General features: G+C 44.4%; 1 protein-coding gene across 1 annotated transcript in view; it reads right to left on the bottom strand.

The window, feature by feature from the left end:
• The window catches only part of LOC146861651 (glycophorin-C-like), a 214087-nt gene that overhangs the window by 40977 nt on the left and 147473 nt on the right, over window positions 1-25637 (bottom strand). The window contains exon 2 of the mRNA XM_085645997.1: window positions 14834-14878. Within this exon, the coding sequence (XP_085502123.1) occupies window positions 14834-14878 (45 nt within the window). The remainder of the gene's footprint in view (window positions 1-14833; window positions 14879-25637) is intronic.

The following is a 25637-nucleotide window of genomic DNA, read 5'->3' as shown; positions in this document are numbered from 1 at the left end:
CCACTACTGTAGTCGTGGTAAGGTGGTGCTTAAACCCCTTACAGGGATATAGGTATCCTGTATCCCACTTAATTACAACACATATATCCTCATAGGTCACCCCTAAGGCAGGCCTTGCTAATCCTACAAGGCAGGGTGCTGAGATATGTGTGAGGGGGAACCCCTACCTGAGTAGGGCCCCTCTGCAACCTTCGTTAAAACTATTGTGAGGTTGTTTGTAGTGCAGCCATACCATATACTCTTAACCGCATTATAAGTAATCGCGATAGCGTGATAACTTGAGAGTGGCTGCACAGAACCATGTCATGTTTGGTGTGAAACATCGTGGAATCATACCCCCAATCCAGCCATGGGAGTGAGGGCATGATTCCCCCCTGCTAGAGGGGTGATATGGTAAAAGCGGCAGATTTTAGACACCAATTTAAAAGAGCACACGTAGTACAAAATGGATGCTACCCGCCACCCACACGATTCTGGCTGCCTGTTGCTGGGCAGAACTCCAGCCACGGCAGCTGGACAATAGGGATCTTGTTGCAGGGAGGTGTCCCCACCTCCCCAGTCTATGTGGATTGGAACTGGGTGGGTGCGCCTTAGGATGTCTTTCAAACCTGCACGTAGGCTTTTCCAGTGCCTACTTCTGCATACACCGGCTCAGACCAGTTCAGGGACATCCTGTCCCCTGCCCCGGCGGGAAACACACAAAGGGGAGAGGGTGTAGCCACCCTTTCCCGCCTGAACTCCCATTGGTGGGCTCTGATTCAGACACTCCCCTAATCCCTGGATAAAGGTGGGTGCAGGGTCCCCAGAGCCTCAGATTAATCTTGGACGAGAACTTTGCTTCAAAGACTTGAAACTTTGACGAGCTGCCTCTCAGATGAATGAAGAAATCTCCCTTGGGGTAAAGGAGTTACCCCCCTGCTTGGTAGGCACCTGAAACACTGCAAATCTGAGCACCGTGGACCCCGTGGGTGCCGAGATACCCAATACCCCAGGACACCGGCCACCCCTTGCACAGCACACAAACCCGACGAGTGGGGAAGTTGTGCTTTGGCCCATCATTGAGCCAACCTCTCAGCATCACCTGTGCCAAAGGACGACGCCCCAGCCCGCTCCGGCGGCCCGTGGGCACATCTTTACGCACTCCAAATTGCTGCCTCCCGCAGTCCCTTGTCTCTCGACTGGTGGGCCCTAGCGGAGGTCAAACTTTACTTTAAAGGGCTCCTCTGGTGGCTCCAGGCCTGCTCTACAGTCTCCTCGCTGGGGACCTCGCTCAGACCTTGTGGGTCTGCACCGTAGCTGTTTCTTGATTCTTGCGTGGGTTGCAGTTGTTAAGGCTTAGTGGATCCAATCCGGACACTAACACCGCAGCGGCCTTCATCCTTCGTGGGACAGTCGCCCTCCAGCAGCTGGCCTTCCTTGAAGCCTCCTGGACCCTGTGGCTGCTGATCCATGCTACCCGTCTTAAACCTGAAAACACCCGACATTGCAGGGCTCTTTCTCCAAAGGCCCCTGGTCACTGGCTAGTGACCCATACTCTGTCCCCTCTGCTTTCAGGTCCTTACCTTCAAGATCTACATCTTCAATCTGCACGACATCGACGATGCTTCACGCCAGCAGCAGTTCTTCACATTTTTCCATTGAAAACGAGACATCGACCCGACACCGAAAACGACCAATGCACCCGGCTTCCCTGGGGCAGGTAACAGTGGTACCTCTGTACTATCGTGGGTGTGGGCCCTCCAAGAGCTTAACTCTAAACTCTTGAACTTGAACTCCTGCTAGAAGTGTCCAGATTCTTGCAATTTCCAACCGTGACATTTCCCATAGGGTTCAAAAGGGATCCCGACTCTAGTTTAAACACTGCACATGCTTCCCGTGGGTCCCCTTCCTCACTAACTTGGGTGGTTTCGTAAGGGGCCAGCGATCCTAAGTGCCCTAGGCACTGTCTGTAGAACTGTTGTGGTTCTTATACCACTTTTTTAATATATGGTTTGGCCCCCCCTGGGGCCCTGTGATTCCAGTGCTATTTATTGTTGTTATAAATGCTTTATTGAATTGTATCTTTACCTCCAGCCTCACAAGAGACTAGTGGGATTTGTTCTTAGAATAAATACATATATTTTGAATATATACCTGTGTGGACTACTCTTTCATTTGATCATTCAAGAGGTAAAACAATAAGCTTAACACTCCTTCAAGACTTAGCCTGAAGGCTGCTCTCCACAGCTACCACTAGGATAGCTTTTTTTTAAAGGTTGTCTTTTAACCTATCACCTCAAGAGTCGAATTGGACTGGTGCAGGGTGTCCCCTATAACTAGTGGACAGCATATGCCAGGCCAACTTCTCACACCATGTCTTCAAGTGTCAACCATAATTTACTTCTGGGGACTAAATCAAAGGCAATTTTTAAATCAAGAAATGCTAGGTATAAGCTGCCTTTGCCGATCACCACCTCTTTCCAGTAAATGAGTTGAAGCCAGAATGCCTGATCGATAGTGCCTATCCTGGCCCTAAACCAGTCTGAAACTGTGATAGGATTGCATTGTCGTCTGCCCACAGCTGGATCCTCTGCAGCAATTCTCTGCTGAAGACCTTCTGCAGGGCATAGATCAGGCTTATAGGCCTGTAATTTGAGGGGTCAGCTTTGGCTCCCTTTTTGTAAATTGGGACCACCTCTGCTCCTCTCCAGGACCCGGGGACTGGGGCACAATTAGCTATTGCGTTTGACAGGAGGAGAATATAGCGGGCCAAATTAGGGATATCAGAAAGAAATAGATCACCCGCTATGCCGTCTGGTCCTACAGCCTTAGATGGCACTATTCTGCCTATTGCAGCCTCTATTTCACCCAAGGAAAAAAGCTCATCATCCAGGGGGTGCCTGACAAACTCGTCTATCTCCATCATAGGCGTGTCCTCTGAGGATAAGTAGAGCTTCTGGAAATGGTCATACCATTCCTGACCAGTGATGTAATTAGGAGGCGGGGGCACTCCTGTCTATTACACCATTGACTAAAGACCAGAATGAGGTGGTGTCTTTTGCTTCGCCTGCTTCTTTGAGCTCCTGTCCGCGAGATTAGTCCCATGCTAATTTTGCCAAACGCAGGGTGGCCTTGTAGCGCTTCCTTGCAATTCTAATCAGGGGGGATTCTTATCCCTGATTGCTGAAACCAGGAGTATTCGCTCACGTCTACAATCCTTGGTGTACCATGAGTGAACTCCTCTTAGTGACCTTTTGGACTTACGGTCCTATCTAAGAACTAAAAAATGCAGATTAATTTGATCAAAGGTACGGGAGTGCACCATGGTTGCATCTGCCGAACTACTTTTGCTGGTAATCACGGCCTGGGGCTCCAACGTACACTCTTCCAGGTCTTTCTGTTTACCTAGGAACTTGTTTTCTTGCAAAGCCACCTTCCGCCATTTTAGTGAGCTGTTATTATTCGAGGGAAGAATTTCCCTGGTAAATGTCAGAGGATGATTACTCTTGGGATAATATGGGGCTGCCCACCAAGGCTTCATGCTTAAGTGAAGGGGATTGTGGTCGCTATCTGTAGTTGTACCCCCACTCATATCAACTAGATCTCTTCAATGCTTAAAATCGAGAAGAATATAATCGATGCAAGACGGGCAACTCACTCTGTTGCATGCATTAGCGAGGGTGTTCATTTACTGCCCTTAAACCAAATTCCACATTAAGGGTGCTAAAGTAGAGTGCTGTCTGTGTCCATTTTTTGACTGGGGGTAAATTTAAGGCGGGACAGCCCATTTGATGTCATCATCCTCTGTGCCTAACAAGTCTTCATTGTCAAGTGGTTCAAAGGTACTGTTAAAATCACCTGCTACTATCACTCTGGAGCAGGCTAAGCATCTAGCTAAGCTTTCTTCCAACAGATTGATAGTGGGTGAAGGTCTACCCCCTCTAGTCCCTCTCACATAGACATTGAACAAATGAATAAGGGTTCCCCCCCTAGGTCCCCTAATTCCTATCCCCAAAATATCTGGGCTTGAACTAAGATGGAGGGTGATCCAACATCCCAGGGCGATGCTTAACCAAATAATCAGGCACCCTGCCTGATGCCCTCTCCCTATTGTTGTTGCTGGTGAGCAAAAGCATACAAAACCTGATTTAAATAGGGGGACTAAGCTCCAAGTTTCTTAAAAAATGCAGATGTCATAAATTTTGGTTCCTCTAGATATTGAAGTTTGATTTTCTTCTTGGTGCTCTGTCAAGGCTGTTGCTGATCCTGGTGGGGCTGATTCTAGGACCACGCTAAAACATTCAATCAGAAGTAGCAACAAGTGGTGTATTCAAAGGGCAGAGACTTAATCAATAGAATTTAATGATCCACACTTGCTGGGAATTGCTTGTTCATGGGAAAATATTGCAATCTCCAGTCCCCATGAAAAATTAGGTTGAGTGTGTTACCTGCCCATATTGGTGAAGATTAGACACAGTGTGAGCTATTCAGTGTATGGCATGTGCAAGCCCAGATATCGAATGGCATCACAGATCTGTTATTGCTCGATCTTGTGTGGCTGAACACCACTTTTCCCCCTAAGAAGTTAAATTTAACCACAGTTGCATAACTGTTTAGCATTGAGAGTCTTGTTCATTATCAGAATTAACCAGCCAAATAGCTCGAAAACGTAAGAACTGCCATGCACCACCACCTGAAGAATCAAGAAAGAGCTTGCAATCTATAAATTCTTTCTGTGATTGGCATGGGTGAGGTACCAGTGTTGAGTCAAATTAAGATGCAGGGGTATCTCTTGGTGGTACCCTTTCATCAATTCCTATAGGTTTTAGCTTTGCAAACATACTCCCACAGAATCCAAAGACTTTGGCTTGTTGAACGCTGCTCTGGAGGTCACTGGAATAACACTGTTGGATCACTAGTCAGCATGGTTTATGGCCAAAACTGATGGTATCTGATCGTCTTCGAACCTCTAACTTTTATTTGTGATTGATGAAAACATTCTTGGCAAATGGTTTCACTTTGGTTCTTCATGCTTTGGCCCAGGAATTTTACCTCTGGCAGCTTATTATGAACGCCCTTGTCCATCCCTCTTAATCGTGGCCCCAGTTACGAACCCCCTGAAAATTGAACTGGACCAAAGCCCTATTCCATTATTCCTGGCAGAAGTATTCAAACATCCAGCCTAATTTGAAAGCTCCAAATTTTTAAAGCGCACGCTTCAGACCCTCGGGACCTAGAGTATCAATGGGGTGCTGAGATGCATGGGCTGGAACATGTGATAGCTTGCTTAGTGGAAGAGTGCCAGCTTTATCCAGTGGCACCCCGAGCCTGCCAGAGTCCTGACTGGCAACATCGACTGAGATTTCAACCCCAAGAAAGGAAAGCCTCTCCAGGCTTGTGGAAGAGTATTCTGGGTAGCTTGTGACACCAACTGTGGGTTCCTGAAGCCCACGGTCTAAGGCTTGCATAGTAGGCCAGTCGCAACTAACTGGAATGTAACATGGTGGCCGGCTGAGGCAGGCAACTGTCCTCCTCTGTCTACCAAGGCGAGGAACTTGGGAGTGATTGTTGATGACCAGCTACATTTTGCAGGACAGATCACTTGCATGACATCCTCCTGCTTTTTTCTACTAAAAACTCTGCGCAAGATCCTTCCGTTTATCTCCCTGGAGATTAGAAAAACAGTAATTTGTGCGCTAATCCTTTCGAAAATGGATTACGGCAACGCTTTGTTCTTGGGCACTGATAAGTATCAGCTAGCCAAACTACAGTCAGTGCAAAACACTGCAGCGTGAATACTACTTAACATCCCCAAGTATCAATCTAGTTCTGCTGGCATCAGGCTACTCCACTGGCTCCCGATACAGCAACATATAGAATTTAAGGTTCTCTACCTGGTACATAAGGCTTTGTATGGTGGGGTGCCTTGGCAATGCAGGTAAAAACCGTTGGGATACTTTGGAGATTACTCTTCTGTCTGCATAATTCCAACTGTGATAAAATAGACTTGCCAGTTCTTCTCAGCAGTTCCTTCAACCCAGCCCACCGCCGCCCAAAACTTATACAGAGCTTATCTCTGTCTGGATTGAAATTAAGGATTTTATATGATTCTGAGATGCTGCTTTTAAAACACGTTTTAACGAGGAACATTTTAAAATAATTTGTAAGGCTGTTTTAAGGGCATTTTTCTGAGAAAAAAAACAAACTCACTGATGTTGATGATGATGATTCTTCTAACATCTTAAGTGTAGTTTTTCGCATCATTCAGTTCAGGGTTTCTGCAGTGCTGCTCTGTGAGGGCCAACAGTGGACGGAAGGTTGAATCTATCTTTCAAGGAATTAGACTCACAACCTGCCTGAAACCATGCACATCAATGATTGTGAATAGCTCACTGTCCCATCCTGCTGTGTGTAGTAATTAGCTCACTAAGCCATCCTGATGTGTGCAAGCCATGTCACAGATGCAGGCAGTGGTGGGACTACTTGTACTCTATTCCTGCTGACCTTTCACTCATTATTATTGTAACAGTACCATGCATGAACATTTTTTTTTGTGTTCAGAAAGTGAGATCTATATGCAAGGCATATAGCTGGCCAACAGTTCAGGAACAGCTTTTGCCCACGGTCCTGGTTTTAGTGGAGGAGGCTGATTTCTGAAAGTTCTGCTAGCAGGGTGGCTCACAGCTGCACAAAAAAACTGTGAATACAGGCAGTCTCATGCACACTGTTACAGACCCATAATACAGTTGCCTTCTCCTGCTGGATAGTGAGCACTGATGCCATGTTAGCTTCATCAGTTTTGCACCTCAGTGTGGTTTTCGGTGGAGGATTTGGTGCCAGTAGCAGTGGAATGTCCGTTGTATTCGATATGACAGTGACAGCATCTGGGCATTCTTGTGAAACGCCCAATGCCTAGATAATAAATGAAGTCCCTGTTTCTTCTCTTCCCATCCAATGCTGATCTTGTTTCTTCGCCCCCATCTGCACTGAACCTGTTTCTACTAGCCTCACCTGCCCATCGCTGTTTATCTAACCTCACCCACCCCATCAATGTTTCTTCTCCACCCCACATCCACAACATCCATTTCTTCTCCCAACAGACAAAAGAAACAAGCATTGGCATGGCCAGTAGGTCTCGCCTTTGGGACCGCATAAGTGTTTAGCGAGAGCTATTGCCTTTGCCAGTGTGTTTAAGCTATGGTGTAGCGTAGTGTGTCTGCTGTACAGTACATTAAAAAAGTTATAAGTGTTATAAGCAATTTTGCTACCTTATATATAATTAGGATGATATTATGTATAATTGAACAACTTTATTAAAAAAAAATAACATAAATAATGCTGCAATGCATGTCTAATTTCTAATTGTATCCTATATTTAACCTGGAAAGTCCATCTGCTTTCAACTGGTAGAGTCACCGGATGATACCCAGATTACGATCTTGTAATCCTGATGGGTCCAGTAGTGTGGATATTGCCCTTGCTCGTGGTTTGCCTTGAAATGGGCTAGCTGTTTCAAAAGGTAGCCTATGCATCGTCTGTTGAAGAACCGGAGGTGCTCTGTTTGGATGGGGTTTGCGGAGGCTGGCCCTTGCACGGCAGGAATCAGCTGTTGTTGGACTTGGCCCTTCTGGCAGGTTCACCCCTGAACTTTTTTGCTTTTTACTGGTGACTTGGTGTGGTGATTTTTTGGTTTCTGCGCACTTTCCCTGTGTCCCAGGGTAAAGTGCGTGCGCGCTCTGAGTGCATGTGGTGAGATAGGCCTGCCCTCCCATAGGAATGCATGGGGAATGTATGTGTCCCTAGTAGTTCCTGATGCGTGGGGTGTGCAGGCCCGAGTTTGGTATGTGCGGACTCGTGGGAGTGAATGCTGCGCGATGATGTGTGCGGCGTGCATGTACCTAGTGTGGAAGTGCCACTTCTAGAAGTGGGCACTTCTGTGTGCAGTGTGTCTGTCGCGTGATTGGCTGGTCATGTCATGTGACGGGCTAGGGATTCCCCAGAGTCAGGATGAGTCACCCAGTGGTGAATGGGGAGATCAGCAGCTAGATGGGTGGGAGGAGTACACCTGGGTCCTGAATAGGACAGGGTTATCCACACACAATGCTGGCCCCGCCCCCTGCGGTGCGACTGACGACCCTAGCCCTGCCAATGAATAGAGTGAGGGGCTGAGCACATCAAGGGTGCTCCCCAACCAGCTGCGACTGGTTTTCCCCCTCACCCTGAACCCAGAACAAAGGGGTTTGCTGTATAAAAATGGGACTGTGTCCCCACAGAAACTGTTCTCTGCCAGGATCTTACCTGAGGGGGGGCTGCTGCTGCTGCTGGACCAGAGGACCGCCACCTGGACTACCTCCCTGCCTGGAAGCCCAGTGAGCTGGCTCTGGGTCCAGCCTTGCCCCCACCCCTGCCCTGCTGCATGCAGGGAAGAACTTTGCTGGACTTTGTGGTGCTTTTTAGGCCTAAGCGCTTGGAAGCGCTTTTATTTTCCTTTAGCGCTTGGAAGCGCTTTTATTTGTTCTAGCGCCAGGAGCGCTTTATTGCTGCAAGCCGGTGCCCACCCGGCATTTCCCCCGTGCGGTGCCAATCCTGAAATCCCCTGGCAGGTGCCCACCCTGCCAGGGACCTTGCCTTGCTCGTTGGCGGGTGCCCACCCCGCTTATTTTGTTTATTTTACGGCGGGTGCCCACCCCGCCGTACATCCACTGTAACGAGGGAGCCTACCCCTCTTATTGCCGAGTTTTGAAATCACCGCCGCGGCCGGGCTCACAGGAAGTCAGGCAGGCTGCAGGCGGGACAACCGGAAGTAGGAGGGCGGGAGCCAACCCCGCCTCCTTCCGAAGGACTCACGGCTGTTTTCTGGGCCCCGGGAGCAGGCAGGAGCCGACCCTGCGCCCGGTGCCCTGGCCCGAGAAGAGGACTGGAGCAGCACCGCCGGCAGGGAGCAGAGAGCCTCCCGCCGCGACCAGAGACCGGCGCCTCCTTCCCGGTAAGTGGGGCTCTGGCCGGGAGGGTGTGCAAGGCAGCCTAGGTGGTTGCTGAGCGCGTGTGCGCTCCAACGCGACCCCCCCCCAGCTATTTCGGAGCCGGCAGGGCTCAGGGGGGGCATCAGCGTCCGTCAAGATTCCCCCGAGTCCCGAGGGACTCCAGCGAAGGGGAGAGTGGTTTCGAGCCCCGAGGGGCTCCAACGAGGCACTCCTTGTTTCTAGAAGAGCCAAGGGAGGCTCTAAACCTACGGGGGCATTCAGGGGCATACAAGAGCGGCCCCGAAAGGCAGCGGGCCGCCCCAACGTCGCCCCCAACTTGTGTAAAGAGTCCGCGAACGGGACTCCAACCCGGGGGCAGTATTCTTCTCGAGCCCCGTGAGGCTCCAACAGACGGGTGCATTTCTTGGTGATTAGAGCGGCCCCGGAAGGCAGCGGGCCGCTCCAACGTGTCCCAGGGCATATTGGTGGCTAAAGAGCCCACGAGGCTCCACGTAACTGAGGCGCATTTCGTGTTGTAGAGCCCAGGGAGGCTCCAGAGGCACGCCGGTGCCCTAGCTCAGTTTCTCCAGTTGCCCAGCACTTAGTGGGCAACTGCACCGTTTAGGTTGTGCCCTCCACGGTTGAGCTTGCGTAGCCTTGCCCTAACATTTGACAATAGGGCGTCCTAGCCCCCCTTCAAGGCCAGTTGGCCTAGGGACTGCCACAGGTGGTGGCTTTATGTGAGTTTTTGCGCAGTTGTTCCTACCTGCACCTCTGAATGTGTTTTTATGCATCATGTGTTTTCCTTCCCTACACCTCTGAATGTGATGCATCATGTGTAATGTGCGTTTACCCCTACAGGTATTGTGATACTTAGGTGGTTGTTTTCTCCCTAGTACAGGTGGTGCTAGTGAGGTCCTGATTCCCTGCGCAATATTGTCCTAAGGTGGTTAGGGTTGCGTAGGTGGTACTTACCTGATACCAGTAGCTACTGGTTGGGTGCTACATGTTCTATTTTAGTGCTACAGTGATTGTAAGTGCTATGGTCTAAAGTATTGTTCCTAAGTTCTAAAAGTGCTAATTCCGGACAGTGGTCCATGTGGCCCTGTCCCCTGTATATATAATCCCTTGTAAATTCTGCCCGTGCCTGTTGGCACATTGTAGAGTGTGTGTTTTTATCTAATGTGTTGTGTATAATACAAAGGCTATTTTTATAGAATACCTTGTGTGGAGTTTCCTTTGTGGTGGGCCTTGGGTGTTGTTGCTGGGTGCGCGCGCAAACACTTTACACATCGCCTCAGAGATAAGCCTGACTGCTCGTGCCAAGCTACCAAGGGGGTGAGCAGGGGTTATCTTTGGCGTGTAACTTCCTTGCCCTGACTAGGGTGGTGGTTTCTGCCTGACTTTGGCGCAAGCCTTAGCCAACCAGAAATCACCATTTCTAACAGCTGTTAATCTTACTCCCAGATAATCAAAAGTAGATGCTGTGTTCGAGCATCCATCGTCTACATTGCAGGCCGACCTCTGCTTCGCGGGGACTCGAGGGCCATAGCTCGTGTGCTGCCATAAAGGTGTGGAACGCATCGAAATAACAGATGCAACAATTACCCAATTTATGTTACTCAATTGCCGACCTTTAGAGAATGGAAGACTGGGTCTGGCTGGGTAAGATTTATTCTCGGACCTGTTATGACCGATCTGCTGAGGGACAATGGGCTATCTGAAGGGTTGAACAGCAATAAAGCGAGACAAACATTTAAAGCAGATTGGTAAATAACACTACAGGCCTCTCGATATCATGCACACTCTTCGAGGACAACGGAGCTCTTAGCCCAGGCTGATGCCTACAGGTCAAAGGTGACGCAAACGAGTCTAGAACAACTGGGGTCTTGTTCTTGGGGGGCGGCGGGGGCGCTACCATGACAAGCAAAGCCACTCCCTCCAGCTCCGTGAACGACAGGTGCGCCCCAGTGAACAAGAGCAGCTGTGTATCAAAAGAAAGCCAGAAAATCCACTTGTAAATAAAATGACGGCCGGCGGTAATGTCGGACACTGGTCTGGGATCCTCAAACACGCCTGGCACAGAGACCAAGGGAGGGTCTCAGGAAACCCCTCCTAGAACACAAAACCTGGCTTGTGAAAGAGGATCTGAATCACTGAACTTTGAATAACTGCTTTGCATAATGTAAAGGCTCCTGCCCTCAGGGTCCTAACATCGCATCCTACCTCTGCGAGATAGCAATCCTGGGCAGGCGTGGGGTTTAAGAAGGAAGTGGGGGAGGGGCATGGCGGATTGGGCGTTTTAATAATCACCAGGGTGTTCAAAGAAAAACATGTATTCCGATAGTATTTAGGCGATGGGCGGTTACATTTCCGTGATTATGCACACGGTATTGTTATTAGAAGGACAAGGGTAAATACAAGAGTAGTTGGAGGCATCGGATTATTTCATGATATGGGCATTTGACGCTTAACTTTTAAGGTTCTTGTTGCGTACTTTAATGCTGATTTCAAATCTATAATGCTATGTTTGTGTGAGAACAGCATTTTCCAAACGGTGCATTTAAAGGCTCTGACGGCTCTAGGGTATGTATATATATATTTTAAGGATCACAGGGGAGCCACACTATATAGAGAAGGCATTAGTACATGCCACAAATCAAATGGGTGAGGTATAAACATAATACGAGTCTGGGTTGTAAGTGTTTAAAACATGAATCCTCAATAATGTTAAGTGCCTGAAGTTAGATCATTCGTACAGAGTGGTGTTGTGGCGTAGAATACTAGGTTGGGTTTGGCAACAAAAGCGCTAGGTGGTGATATTTGGGACTGCCTGGAATCAAGTGCAGAATCTACCCCTGCTGCACGTGTCACCCAACCCCCACCCTTTCTAATGTTGGAACAATTACCAGCTGCCATCGCCCTCATGCACACAGGATACCTCCCACACACACACACTCCTCCCTTGGCACCCAAAGAGCAGGGCATGGGTTCCCGAGGTATCTGGCTAAACATGCCTTGTGTATACTCCCAGCACATGCCCCATTCACGTACAAATGCAAAACAATAACCCCGGATAGACTCGCCCCCAAAACTTAAAAACAAACGGCATCTGATTTTACCTGGGGTCTGCACTCATGCCACCGGCTGCTGACCCCCGGTGTGGGGGTGTCGAGAGTCCACAGCAGCGACTGCGTGCAGATGCATGCTCTATCCTCCCGCAGCTGTTGCTTCTACCTCTCGCCCCCTCCCTCTCTTTCTACAGGGCACGCTCCCGCCAGCCCTCTGCGCATGCCCTTGTACCGTGCCTATCTCTTGACAAACTGTCTCCTAACGACTCCCTTGCTCAGCTAGCGCAGGAGACAGCAAGGTGACGCCACTCCAACAATGGGGTTTGTGGATATCATATTGTAGATTACACATTTGTGACCGTACGTTTGCCCCACCCATACCTTTTTATCTCAAGTCTAAAGCCACAGCAAACTAATTCACATTCAGTGGACCTGCCCCTTTTTCATTCAAGCTGTAAAGCCCACGGGAAAGAAACAGCTCCGGGTGAGGGGGTCGGTACACACAAGGACCGCATTAAAGAGCATGGACGGGAGCTCATGCGTGGAAAGCGAAGCAGGGACCTGAAGCTCCTCGGCGTCCGTGAGTTTAGATCGCATGACAATTTGGAGAGGGTCGGGAATTCTTTTGTGCTGAGTTGTTAAGGAGTATATTTTCGCTCTGGGAGTAGGGTGGCTGTAACAGGAGTTGCAGTACATGCATATGTGACTCTGTGAACACCGCGGCAGTTTACATCGCATGACAGTTTGGAGAGGGTCGGGAATTTATGCCTGCAGCAGCCCGGGTTAGGAGAGCCAGTGTGAGGAGAGGGAGGGGGGTGGAGAGAGCAGGGCAGGCCGAGCAACTCCATTGTCTGCCATGAGCCGGGTGAATGACTGCTCTAAGGCCATGCTAATTAGAAACAGATGGCCCCTATAAAGATAAGAAATTGCTTCACAGCAGCCATGAAGCAGACGATCCAGTCCGGATGGGGCAGGCGAAAGGGAAGTGGCCAAAAAACATCCTTTTCAATGGGAAGCCAGCGTTTAGTATAAACGCTGACACGACCCAATGAAAATGATGGGCGGGGCTTCAAGTCCCCTTCTGAAGTCTGCTCTCTCACAATATGTCTCGCCGAGCCAGCAGCTGCCTGTGCGCTGCAACGCTAGGTGAGACCTAAAAAACATTATGACATGGCTGGTGCTGGCTGCTTCATAGCACCTTTTTTTTTTTTTTACCATCTTGAGCGCTACTTATGAACCTGCCCTTCCATTTGCCACCTTAACCCACTTCCCTTATACGATTTCCACTGCACTGCCAAATCTAATAGCTCGCTCATAGGCGAGACCTATTGGCTCTGCCAATGCTTGTTCCTCTATTGCATCAGGTGGTTGCTGCTGACACATTTTGGCTGGTTTCCGTTGTTTATTTGCCTTCATCAGGATTCTGAGGGACTATACATTGTTCATCGGTTTTGCCTCATGGTATTATGTGATTTAAAAAAATGCAACTTTGTGTATTCAACATGCATTAATTTTAGGAGCAGTGCTTTATATTTTATCTTGAAATATGTGACTGTTGGTGGTAGATATATGATCGACTTTCTATAATGCATTTTCTGAAAAGATATGCTTCATCATTGCACAATCTCTTGACCTAACTGACACGAGGATGGTTAACCCTTCTGTTGGTGTGTAAGGCCATGTATTTGCTTCAAGGTGTTTACTGGTCCATCCTCGTATTATTGCAGATTGGGCATATTTCCAATTCTTCCATTATCTATCTTCTTGTATCTGTGCAGCATAAGCTGCTAGCATGCATTAACAATATGCTGTTTTGAATTGTAGTTAATCTATTCTCAACTACCTCCATGTCTGTATGCTTGCTAACCCCGCTCCATTTCAACTCAACTATTAGTTTTTTTAAACATCTTCCCCTGCATTTTACTTGTACTAACTTACTACCTACTTTTACCTACATTTTTGCTTACTGTGTATTGTCTTCAACTGTATCCATGTCCTGCCCCTAACCATTACATATAAATCTTAATTAATATGTACCTGTTCGTGGTATATGCACGTTTGACTGTCCCCACTGCCTTGCACGTTCTGCATTAAATTTTCGGTGTCGTCTGAATGTCCTTAAATGATGGAAAACTGTTCCATGTGTGTATGCTTTGGTGTAATTGAGAATGATGGACGATCCTGCAAAACCCAACTTGACGTCTGTGTTTCTAATACTTACAGATACAGTCTGATTGTTTATAATGCAGAACCAGTGCCAGTAGACTCATTTCAAGATGACATAAACTTTATGGCATGCAGAGGGAAATCAGATCGAATTACAAAACCAAGGAATACTCATTGGAAATGGCATGGATTATCGGGAAAATAAGTGAGCAGACATAATGACAAAAAAACACCTATTTATAATGAGGTAAATTACCTATAGGAACACAAAGAAAAAAGGTGGGAAATAAAGAGTTGAAAAAAGATCCACTGTGAGTCCACCTTCACTAGTCAACCTTTGTGATTTATGTCTGTAGCTCAAGCAAGTTTACTTCAAATTTCACTCATAGCTTATCAGATTGTTTTCTAGCCATAGGACTTTAGGAAGCTGTTCAATGCTATGCTGCAGTCACTCGTTACGAGTAGAGCCACTTTACAGGCCTGTCTGCATATGATACCCCTATGCATATTTTTCTTAAAATCTTGATTAATGGTGATAGTTCTTTCTACTGCTTATCCTACCATTCCTCAACTTGCCAATGTAATTCTGTCTCTTAGGCCCTATAAAATATTTTGGTACATGCTCTGCATAAGAAAATGAAACAAAATAGGTACCTCCAATGATCGCTGCATCACCCCTGTCAGCATTGCTGGCATCAGCTACAAACAGACAAAATACACACATGTTAATATGATTACAAGAGGCAGGACAAAGTTTAAGTATAGCAAATTGTTATGTAAGCAAAGACTTAACATCATTGATATTCTATTTTTTTCTCACTATTGGCATCAAAAGAGTACTTAGAATGTAATACAAACTTAATGCCATTGGCAAAGAAAGAGTAGGGGTGGGCAATAAGTTAATAGCAATTGCTTTGGAAGCACTTAGGTCATGGGTATTCACTAACCGTTGAGGGTGCACCAAGTCAAATGTTCAGTGTAACCAATGAGCACCTTTATTGTGCCTGTACAAGTCTCTGTAGCTCTCCTTGCATTTTAAGGTATACACCCAAGTCTCACTGTTGTAATGGGTAAATGGGTTCAAAATCCTATTTCTAGATCATTTTATTAAGTTCATAAAAACGGAAACATGCGCCATAATTTTCAAAAGGTTTACTGAATAAGAAAGAAACCACAAATAAGATGCCAGATCTAACTCTGCACTCGCATACGAGACCTCAGTCAGAAACATACTTAGCAGAAGTGTCTAAACAAGAAGGTGATTTTTATAATATTACCCTCGTATCCAGGGCTTCAGTTTTCGGTGGGAAGTTTTCCAGTTATGCACACAAGTATTCCATTGTTTCTGGTGACAATTAACTATGTTTCGAGTAAGTCTGAGGATATAGACTGGTCAAGTTAGATGATAGCGAAACAGAGGTAGGGGAACGTAAATATATCTCAGAGGTCACGTATGCATTTATTTTGAATATTAAGTATTTGATATTGTGCTTTCATGTTTTTTATTTTAGCCTTGAAAAGTTGAGGAACTCGAGAAACTTGTCTGCAGTTTTGATGATTGATTGGAAACTGAACCATGTAAGATATTATTGAACTAATTTGTGATCCTTGAATTCTGAAGAATCCAATCCACTCCTCTAGAGATGACTGCGTTATTGTAGACTTTAGTGAAGTTGTAAACTGCTTTAGTTTAGTTCTGGTACAGGCTACTTTAAGTTAAAAACAATATTACCTACTGGCGGTCGCCAGTAGGTAGTTATAGTTAGAACCTATTTTCCATATGAAATCCGCAACATTCTATTCCCAATAAGTCTTGCGCCGGTTGACGAATCTTCGCAAAATTTTCAAAACTTTTGGCCAGCTCCGGTCTGATCCAATCCTGAAAGTTTCGGGGTGATTCGTCAAGCAGGGGCTAAGAAAAAAGGGGGGTCCCGAAACGTGTTTTCCCCATGCATTTTCCCATAGGACCTTTAGTCGCAGCTACAACCCGAACTGCTGAACGGAATTACACCAAATTTGGCAAAAAGGTAGTCCTCAGTTCAGACTCGTGCCTTTTGCTTAAATGTGTCAATCCGTTCAGTAGTTCCTGATAAAATTAGAGTTAAAAGTACATATATATCTATGGCCTCGGAGGATCCGCGCACCCTATGCGCACCCTAAGCGCACCCTCTGCGCACCGTGCGCGCACACCCTCCCGATCACACGCTGAATGCTTATTGGCTGTCAAGTGTCTGTGAACATTCGAAACCAGGAACTGTTGACAGCCATTTTGTGCCTCGGTAGAAGCGAGGCTGAAGAAGTAAGGGAAATAAGTGTGTGAAAGATATAAAGGGGGCAGGGTAGAAATACTCTGACCCTCTAGAGTTGCTTAGGGGGTATCAGAAGGACTCCCAGGGCCCCTTTTGTTTTGTTTTTTTAAACGGCAAAATGCGCGCAGGGTGTGCGGATCCGGCCGTAAAAAAAAAAAAAGAAGCGCGGGCTTCCGCGCTTCCTTAATAATTAGCCCCCGGGGGGACCAAATCCCGGGGGCAAAATGCGTAAAAAATTATTGGGGGTCCTCCAGCCCCGGGGACCGCTACCCCCGGGGCTAGAAAATAAATAGGGTGGGGGGACTGACCGGCCCCCCCCAAGCCCCGGGGACCACCACCCCCCGGGGCTTTATTGATTGAGGGAGGGGGGCTGCGTGGCCCCTCTCCTGGAGCCCTCGAGGGCCCTGGGGACCACCACCCCCCCAGGGCCGGCACCCACAGTGTCCTGGGGTGCTCACCCCCAGGACACTGTTCTTTGCTATGAGAGGGCAGGAGTCTCCCACCCTCCCATAGCAAACTTTGTTTGGATTTTGAAAGAGAGAGCAGGGAAACCTGCTCTCTTTCAAAATCCAAATCATATTGCTTTTCCACACAGTCCCCAACGTTTTATTATAAGCCCCGGGGGATGGGGTCCCCGGGGATAATAAAAATTAGTGATAGGGGCTATTTTTTTTTTCTGTCAAATTAGGAGTCGTGCATCCTAACGCGTTGGGGCGCACGATTTCTCTCGCGTAGGGTGCGCGGTTCCTAACGAGTTGGGTGCGCGACTCCAAGCAAATAAACCTGACATTTTTGGAGGATAAACATCAAGCTTATGTGTTTCGTTCTTGAGTGGCTCTAAAAAGAGCCGTTGTGATCATTGAGAGTTTTTGGTACTTATAAGTAAGTACCTATACAGAGTCTAAAGTTGTTGAGGAAGACTCTGTTTCCTTCATCAGTAAAGTGTACTCCATCTCTCCTGTACATCTCTTGCATATGAAATCGCAGATTGTTATTGTAAATGGACCCCATTTTATAGTATCGGAGAAAAGCAGAAACAGATTTATTCACATGTTTCCTAGCTTTCTCAATCTGTGGACAAAAATGATTAGACCAGTTCCATTTCTGCCTTTGGCATATGTTAGAATACACAAAGGCAGTTTTGGGAAAAAGTGAAATCAATTCTGCAAAGGTGTCCTTCATTTCCAGACCTACCCCAGTCAAAGTGCCTAGGTCATTGCCACCACAGTGCACTATTATGAGGTCAGGGTGATGGAGATGCATAAAGGATTTTACCAATGGCATCAATTGGTGCCACTTTAACCCTCTCTGTCCAATCCATTTAATGTCTACATTTGGCACACCTAGGTCTTTGTGAATGCCTTTGTTTTCTGCATACCTTTGGCTCCAGAAAATATAGCTGTGTCCCACAATCCACACTCTAAGCATCTTGAAGGGAGGTCTGGATGCACTCAGATGGTCTTTGTAAATGAAATGGCAGTTTGAAAAGTAAGATTTTCTAAAATGGTGGATAAGATGCAGTTTTGAAATTAGAAAAGAAATGACTGGCTGCTTGACAATCTTCTACACTGAAAACTAGGGTGCATGTTTCTGTTTTTTAAATGCATGATTCTTATTGGTTAACAAAAACTGATTGAAAGGAACATTATATATGATTAGCTGATATGTTGAAAAGTCAAGCATACTTGCTGTTTTGATTAGCAACATTGTCTGCTGAACTTGTGACCTGAGTGCTCAGTTCAGTGTTCCATGAACTGTTTCTATGGTAACAGGCAGAAGGCAGATTGAGGGTAGGGTTCAAATTTATGTCATTTGGAAAGGGTTGAAATGTTTAACCAATAGAAATGTGTGTTAGCTTTTGAATTAACGTGGGAAGGAATGTGATTTGATGTTTACATGTATATGTGTGCAAAATGAGAGGGAAACTTTGCCATTCTTTGGTTTTGCTGACAGGTGCACAGTGCAGAGATTCTGTATAAGAAAATCTGGTGTGTGACTGACATACTTCTTAATCTACAAAACAACTTGAAAGGTGAGTTATTTAATTGCGAGGGCATGTATGTGGTCTATTTTGATTTTAATCAGACTAATGTATTTCTCCTGCTAAAGTGCAGGGAGTACTTTTTTTTGTCTACAATCTTATTGACAGTGTGTGTGCATGTAGAAACCATTCTGTGATGAACATTTGTGTTTTTCATGTGTTTGCAGACAGATAACTGTGCTGTTTTCATGTTTTGGTAGAATTTGAAACCAGTCATTGTTTATGTATTTGCAAAATGAGTCACGTTTCTACACTAAAATGTAGTACTCCTTCTAGATTAAGAAATGTGTTTTGGTACAGTGCAAGGGATAGTGTTGTTTGTCTAGAATCACACAGTGAGTCTGTGTGCATTTAGGAATCATTTGGAGAGAAACATTTTGGTACTAATGTGTAGTAGAAAGTTTTCTGCAATGTGTGCAGTCACCTTACATCTTGTAGACTAGTAAATGTATTTTGTACAAGGGATAGTTGGCTGTCTACAATCACACTGTGAGTTTGTGTGCATTTGGGCAATTGTTGTGAGAAAAGCATTTGGTAACATCATGTATTTGCTGGCAGATAACTACTTTAAAACCTGTTTTGTTGTCAAATTTGAGTAGCATTAGAGGCCAGTCATTGCTTATGCAATTGCAAAATGAGTCAGGCTTTCACAGTAGTGTGCAGTATTGAACTATGTAGAATGTGTGCAGTCACCTTGCCCCTTCTAGCTAAGTGATTGTGTCTTGGTAAAGTACAAGGAAGAATGTTGGTTGTCTAGAATCACACTGAGAGGCTGTGTGCATTTGGGAACCACTGTGAGAGAAGCATGTGGGTACTTCATATCTTTGCATACACATAACTGCTTAAAAACCTTTCCTGTTCTCAAGTTTAGTAGAATTAGAAGCCAGTCATCGCTTATGTATTCGGAAAATGAGTCAAGCTTTGACACTAAAGTGCAGTACTGAAATATGTAGAATGTGTGCAGTTACTTTACCTCTTCCAAAGTAGTGAATTTGTTTTGGTAGAGTACAGGGGATAGTGTTGCTTGTCTGAAATCACCCTGTGAGTCTGTGTGCATTTGGGTAACCGTTGTGAGAGAAGCATTTGGTAACATCGTGTATTTGCTGACAGATGACTGTTTTAAAACCTGTCATGTTGTCAAGTTTTAGTGGCGTTAGAAGCCAGTCATTGCTTATGCATTCATAAAATGAGTTAGGCTTTGACACTAAAGTGCAGTACTGAAATATGTAGATTGCTTGCAGTCCCCTTACCCCTTCCAGAGTAGTGAATGACTTTTGGTAAACTCCTATGGATAGAGTAGCTTGTCTCGAATCACACTGTGAGTCTGTGTGCATTTGGGTAACCATTGTGAGAGAAGCATTTGCTAACATTGTGTATTTGCTGACAGATAACTGTTTTAAAACCTGTCATGTTGTCAAGTTTTAGTAGCATTAGAAGCCAGTCATTGCTTATGCATTGATAAAATGAGTCAGGCTTTGACACTAAATTGCAGTACTGAAATATGTATATTGTGTGCAGTCCTCTTACTCCTTCCAGAGTAGTGAATGTGTTTTGGTAAAGTCCAAGGGATAGTGTTGCTTGTTTAGAATCACACTGTGAGTCTGTGTGCATTTGGGCAACCATTGTGAGAGAAGCATTTGGTTACATCATGTATTTGCTGATAGATAATGGCTTATAAACCTGTCATGTTGTCAAGTTTTAGTTGTATTAGAAGCCAGTTATTGCTTATGCATTCACAAAATGAGTCAGGCTTTGACACTAAAGTGCAGTACTGAAATATGTAGATTGTGTGCAGTCCCCTTACCCCTTCCAGAGTAGTGAATGGGTTTTCGTAAACTCCAAGGGATAGTGTTGCGTGTCTAGAATCACACTGTGAGTCTGTGTGCATTTGGGTAACCATTGTGAGAGAAGCGTTTGGTAACATCGTGTATTTGCTGACAGATGACTGTTTTAAAACCTGTCATGTTGTCAAGTTTTAGTAGCATTAGAAGCCAGTCTTTGCTTATGCATTGATAAAATGAGTCAGGCATTGACACTAAAGTACAGTAATGAAGTATGTTGATTGTGGGCATTCCCCTTACTCCTTCCAGAGTAGTGAATGTGTTTTGGTGAAGTCCAAGGGATAGTGTTGCTTGTCTAGAATCACACTGTGAGTCTGTGTGCATTTGGGCAACCATTGTGAGAGAAGCATTTGGTTACATCGTGTATTTGCTGATAGATAACGCCTTAAAAACCTGTCAGGTTGTCAAGTTTTAGTAGTATTAGAAGCCAGTCATTGCTTATGCATTCACAAAATGAGTCAGGCTTTCATAGTAGTGTGCAGTATGGAAATATGTATAATCTCTGCAGTCACTTCAGCCCTTCCACACTATGCATGCAGTCCTCTAACCACCTACACACTTGTCTTTCACACCTTCAATTCCCCAGACAGTATTCATACAGTTCTTGCAAACACCCTGTCACTCCCTTTCCACTTGTCCAGTGATTTATTCAGTTCAATGAAGTAATCCATTAACTGTGCCAAAAAACAAACACTTATAAATTCAGTCAGTACCCAAGTACTAATGGAGTGAGGCAGGTCTTAGCACATCCATTGATTCAAACGCCTATCTACTATGCATGTAGGCCTCTAACCACCTACACACTTGTCTTTCACTTCTTCAATTAACTAGTCAGTATCTATATACTTCAATAAACACCCTGTCACTCATCGTGCACACCTCCAGTGACTGATCCAGTACCATGTACTAATCTATTCACTGCACCAAAACCAAAACACTTAAAAGTTTCACCCAGGCACTCTCCTAGCAGTAGTCTAATGATTCAGTCAGTACCCAGGTACTCATGCAGTGAACCATGCATTACCACGTGGACTGCTTCAAATGTCTATCCAGTATGCATGCAGGTTTCTAACCTACTATACACTTGTCTTTAACAGCTTGAATTCCACAGTCAGTATCCATGTACTTCCAGCAAACACCCTGTCACTCCCCTTGCAGTCTTCCAGTGACTTATTCAGCACCATGTAGTAATCCATTCACTGCGCCAAAACCCAAACACTTATAAATTCACCCTTGCACTCTCCTTGCAATACTGTAAACATTCAGTTAATATCCAAGTAGTAATGGAGTGAGGCAGGCCTTAGCACATGGATTGATTCAAACGCCTATCCACTATGCATGCAGGCCTCTAACCATCTACACACTTGTCTTTCACACCTTCAATACCCCAGACAGTATTCATAGAGTTCCTGCAAACACCCTGTCACTCCCCATACACTCTTTTAGTGACTCATTCAGCACCATGTAGTAATCCATTTACTGTGCCAAAAACCAAACACTTCAAATTCACCCAGGCACTCTTCTTGCAATACTGTAAACATTCAGTTAGTATCCAAGTACTAATGGAGTGAGGCAGGACTTAGCACATGGATTGATTCAAATGCGTATCCACTATGCATGGAAGACTCTAACCACCCACACAATTGTCTTTCAGACCTTCAATTTCCCGGTCAGTATCTATAAACTCCAATAAACACCCTGTCACTCCACTTGCACACCTCCACTGACTCATTCGGCACTATGTACTAATCTATTCACTGCACCAAAACCCCAAATCTTAAAAAGATTCACCCAGGCACTCTCCTTGCAGTACTTTAATGATTCAGTCAGTACCCAGGTAGTTATGCAGTGACCCAGGAGTTAGCCCATGGACTGTTTCAAACGTCTATCCACTATGCATGCAGGCCTCTAGCCACCTACACACTTGTCTTTCACACCATCAATATCCCAATCAGTATCCATACAGTTCTTGCAAACACCCTGTCACTCCATTTGCACTTCTCCAGTGATTTATTCAGTAACATGAAGTAATCCATTAACTGTGCCAAAAAACAAACACTTATAAATTCATGCAGGCACTCTCCTTACAATACTCTAAACATTCAGTCAGTACCCAAGTACTAATGGAGTGAGGCAGGCCTTAGCACATGGATTGATTCAAACGCCTATCCACTATGCATGTAGGCCTTTAACCACGTACACAATTGTCTTTCACACCTTCAATTCGCCAGTCAGTATCAATACACTTCCAGCAGACACCCTGTCAATCCCCTTGCTCTCCTCTAGTGACTCATCCGGCACCATGTACAAATCTTTACTGCACAAAAACCCAAACTCTTAAAAGATTCATTCAGGTACTATCCTTGCATTACTCTAATGTTTCAGTCAGTATTCAGGTACTCATGCAGTGAAGCATGCCTTTTCACAAGGATTGTTTGAAGTAACTATCCACTATCTATGTAGTGGTCTAACCAGTTTTACACTTGTGCATCATGCCTACTTTCCCACAGTAGCTATGCATACACTCCAGCAAACACACTGTGACTGCTGTTGCAAACCCATGGTGAATCTTTTAGTAGCATGTAGTGATCTATTCAATGAAGTAAAATTCAAACAACTATGAATTCACCCAGTGTCTCTCCTTATAGTACTGTAATCATTCAGTCAGTTAGCATGTAGTCTTTCAGTGAGGCAGGCTTTAGGGCATGAACTGTTTCAAAGTAGCATGCACTATGCATGTAGTGGTTTAACCATCGTCACACTTGTGCTTCACGGCTATAATTTCTTAGTCAGTATTTATATAAAATGTGTTTGTATAGTAATAGAAAAGTAAAAAATTATACATTTATTTGTGATTATTTTTTACAGATACTGTTTATCACCATTAAAATAGAGAAATCATGCCGGAAAAAGTAAGAAAAAGAAAAGAACAGAAAAAGGACAGTTACTTGAAGAAAAATCAACCACAGGTATTGAATGAACAACATAATGTGGCTAAAAAGAAAAATCTTCTGGTAAGATCACAAAGCAATTTATTAAAAATGTTTGTAGGACCAGACAGAATGTACAGAATGTTGAAACCTCTGAGAATGCTTCAACTAGAAAAAATATTCAAAATAATAGGAAAAGCAAAAAAGCAAATGGACAGTCAAAGGAGACAAAGTATGGTAAAAGAAGGCAAAATCAGTATAAGGAAATACGCAAAAAAATATTTTACAAGAGAGTAGTACATAATTTGCTGAAAGATGTGAAGAAATATAAAAAGAGCTCTATTTTATAAAAAGATGAAGCATATTGAAACCATTGTTGAAAAGGCTTTTGAAGTAAAAAGGAAACTATTCATTTTAGTATTAAACAGAATTCGATCACTAGATAAACCAATCCATTTAATGAAGGCCAAACTTAGGAGGAAAAGAGTAATTAACAGAACACATTTTTGTGATTTTTTTTGGGAGAATGGAAACACAGTTCAAGTTCAGAGCCTTTCTTTAATGAAGAGAGTTATTTACAGAGCAATAATTTATTGCATGCAGTTGACACCAGTGGTCGAGGTTATGAGGTTAAAAATGGTTGCCCAATTGACAAAGAGAAAATGGTTGAAAGAAATGCAGAAGAAGTGATAGCTGATGAAGTTCTAGGGAGACGTCCTAAACACCCTGTGTACACTTGGGATTGCAGTGGTATTTGTAGTGTACGACAAGAATCTATTGATAAATTATGTAGTTTCTTACGAGCATATAGTAAAAAAAGTGTTAAACAAAAGATTAAGGTGCAGCAAGGACTAGACCCTTGCAGAGTGAGAAAAAATACTGGTTTGCAAGGTCATTCTCTGGCTTGTCTTTCTAGGAAAGTTTGTCAAAGTGTTTTTCACCATTTCAGGATGTTGGCAGTACATCATACTCAAATGCGGAAGTTAGTGAGAAAATTGTATTATGCAAAAAGTCCAGCACTAAAGTTAAATGAGTTGAACAGTGCTCTTTTGCGTGGCTCAGTATCAGATGTGAAGAAGGTTTGTGATGATATTGAGTTTTGTTACTTTGGTCCTCAGCAAGAGAGTGCAGAAACTGACACATTAGTAGAACAAAATGTTGAAGACAATGTAGAACTAATGATTACAAAAAGGTTTGAAGATCAAATCACAAAGTTTAAGGTAATTTCAGGTGAAAGACCAAATGTTTCTTGTATTTGTTGTCGGTGAACTCACTATAAAAATCAGACTAGGAGTGTCAATCTGTATTTAAAAAGTGAAACAGAAAATAATGATAAGTGGAAGGAATTTACAACTTATTTGTTGGTAGAGGATTGTTTTGATTTGGGATCTGAGCAGCGTATTTGCAAATATTGTTATAACAAATTAGATGAGAATAAAATGCCTGCTAGAGCTGTTCATAATAATCTAGAGTTGGTTGCTATTCCTCCAGAGCTGATAGATTTAAATACCTATGAGTCTATTCTCATTCAATGTGTGCACCCGTTTCAGGCTATTGTTCGTATGGAGCCTAAAACAAGTAAATTGCCTCCATCTGAGCTACAAAGAGGATTGAAAGGAAGAGTTGTGTATTTACCGTTAGATTTAAAGAAAAACATTGAATATTTTTGTGTAGACCATGCAGAAAATGAACCACTAGTCATTCTAGTTAATGGTGTTCCTACTAAGAATAAGAAAATCTGGCAAGAGTTAGTGGATGTTAGAAAAGTGCAAAAGGCATCATTGTATCTGATAAAAAATAATGAGTACTATAGAAATGTGTTTGTAGGATAAGAAGAAATAGATTTAGCAGAAGATACTGAAACATTAAGTGGACAAATTGAAAAAGTGGGCATGTCCAGATGCGAAGAAATCTATGAACATTACAGTGTACATCCACTTCATTCCAAAGAGGTGATGGGGAATACGATTGAGTTTTCCCAAATGAAAAAAGCAAGAGGAAGTCCTATGAGTGTATGGGAAGAGAGCTTGGAAGCTCGTTGTTTCCTGCAGTTGTTTCCAACAGGAAAAGGTGGACGATATGATGAACGTCCTGTGCAGATTCCTGCATGTGAATATCGGATAACAAGATTATATGCAGAAGATCCAAGATTTCGACAATGTATCCCTTCTATGTTTCATCTTCTGTTTGAAAGTGACTTGTCTGGACTTTCATATGCAGTAAATCACATTTTAAAAACTGGAATGCATCTGCAAATTGTAACTGCAAAGGATTTTATGGATAAAGTGCATCAGAGAGATGATCATTTAGAATCTCAGTTGATTAAACTGATGGCAT

Source organism: Triturus cristatus, chromosome 3_1 (genome assembly GCF_964204655.1).
Source record: "Triturus cristatus chromosome 3_1, aTriCri1.1, whole genome shotgun sequence".
Classification (NCBI taxonomy): Eukaryota; Metazoa; Chordata; class Amphibia; order Caudata; family Salamandridae; genus Triturus; species Triturus cristatus.
Note: the sequence above shows the minus strand (reverse complement) of the source record. Positions and strands in the feature narration are given on the sequence as shown.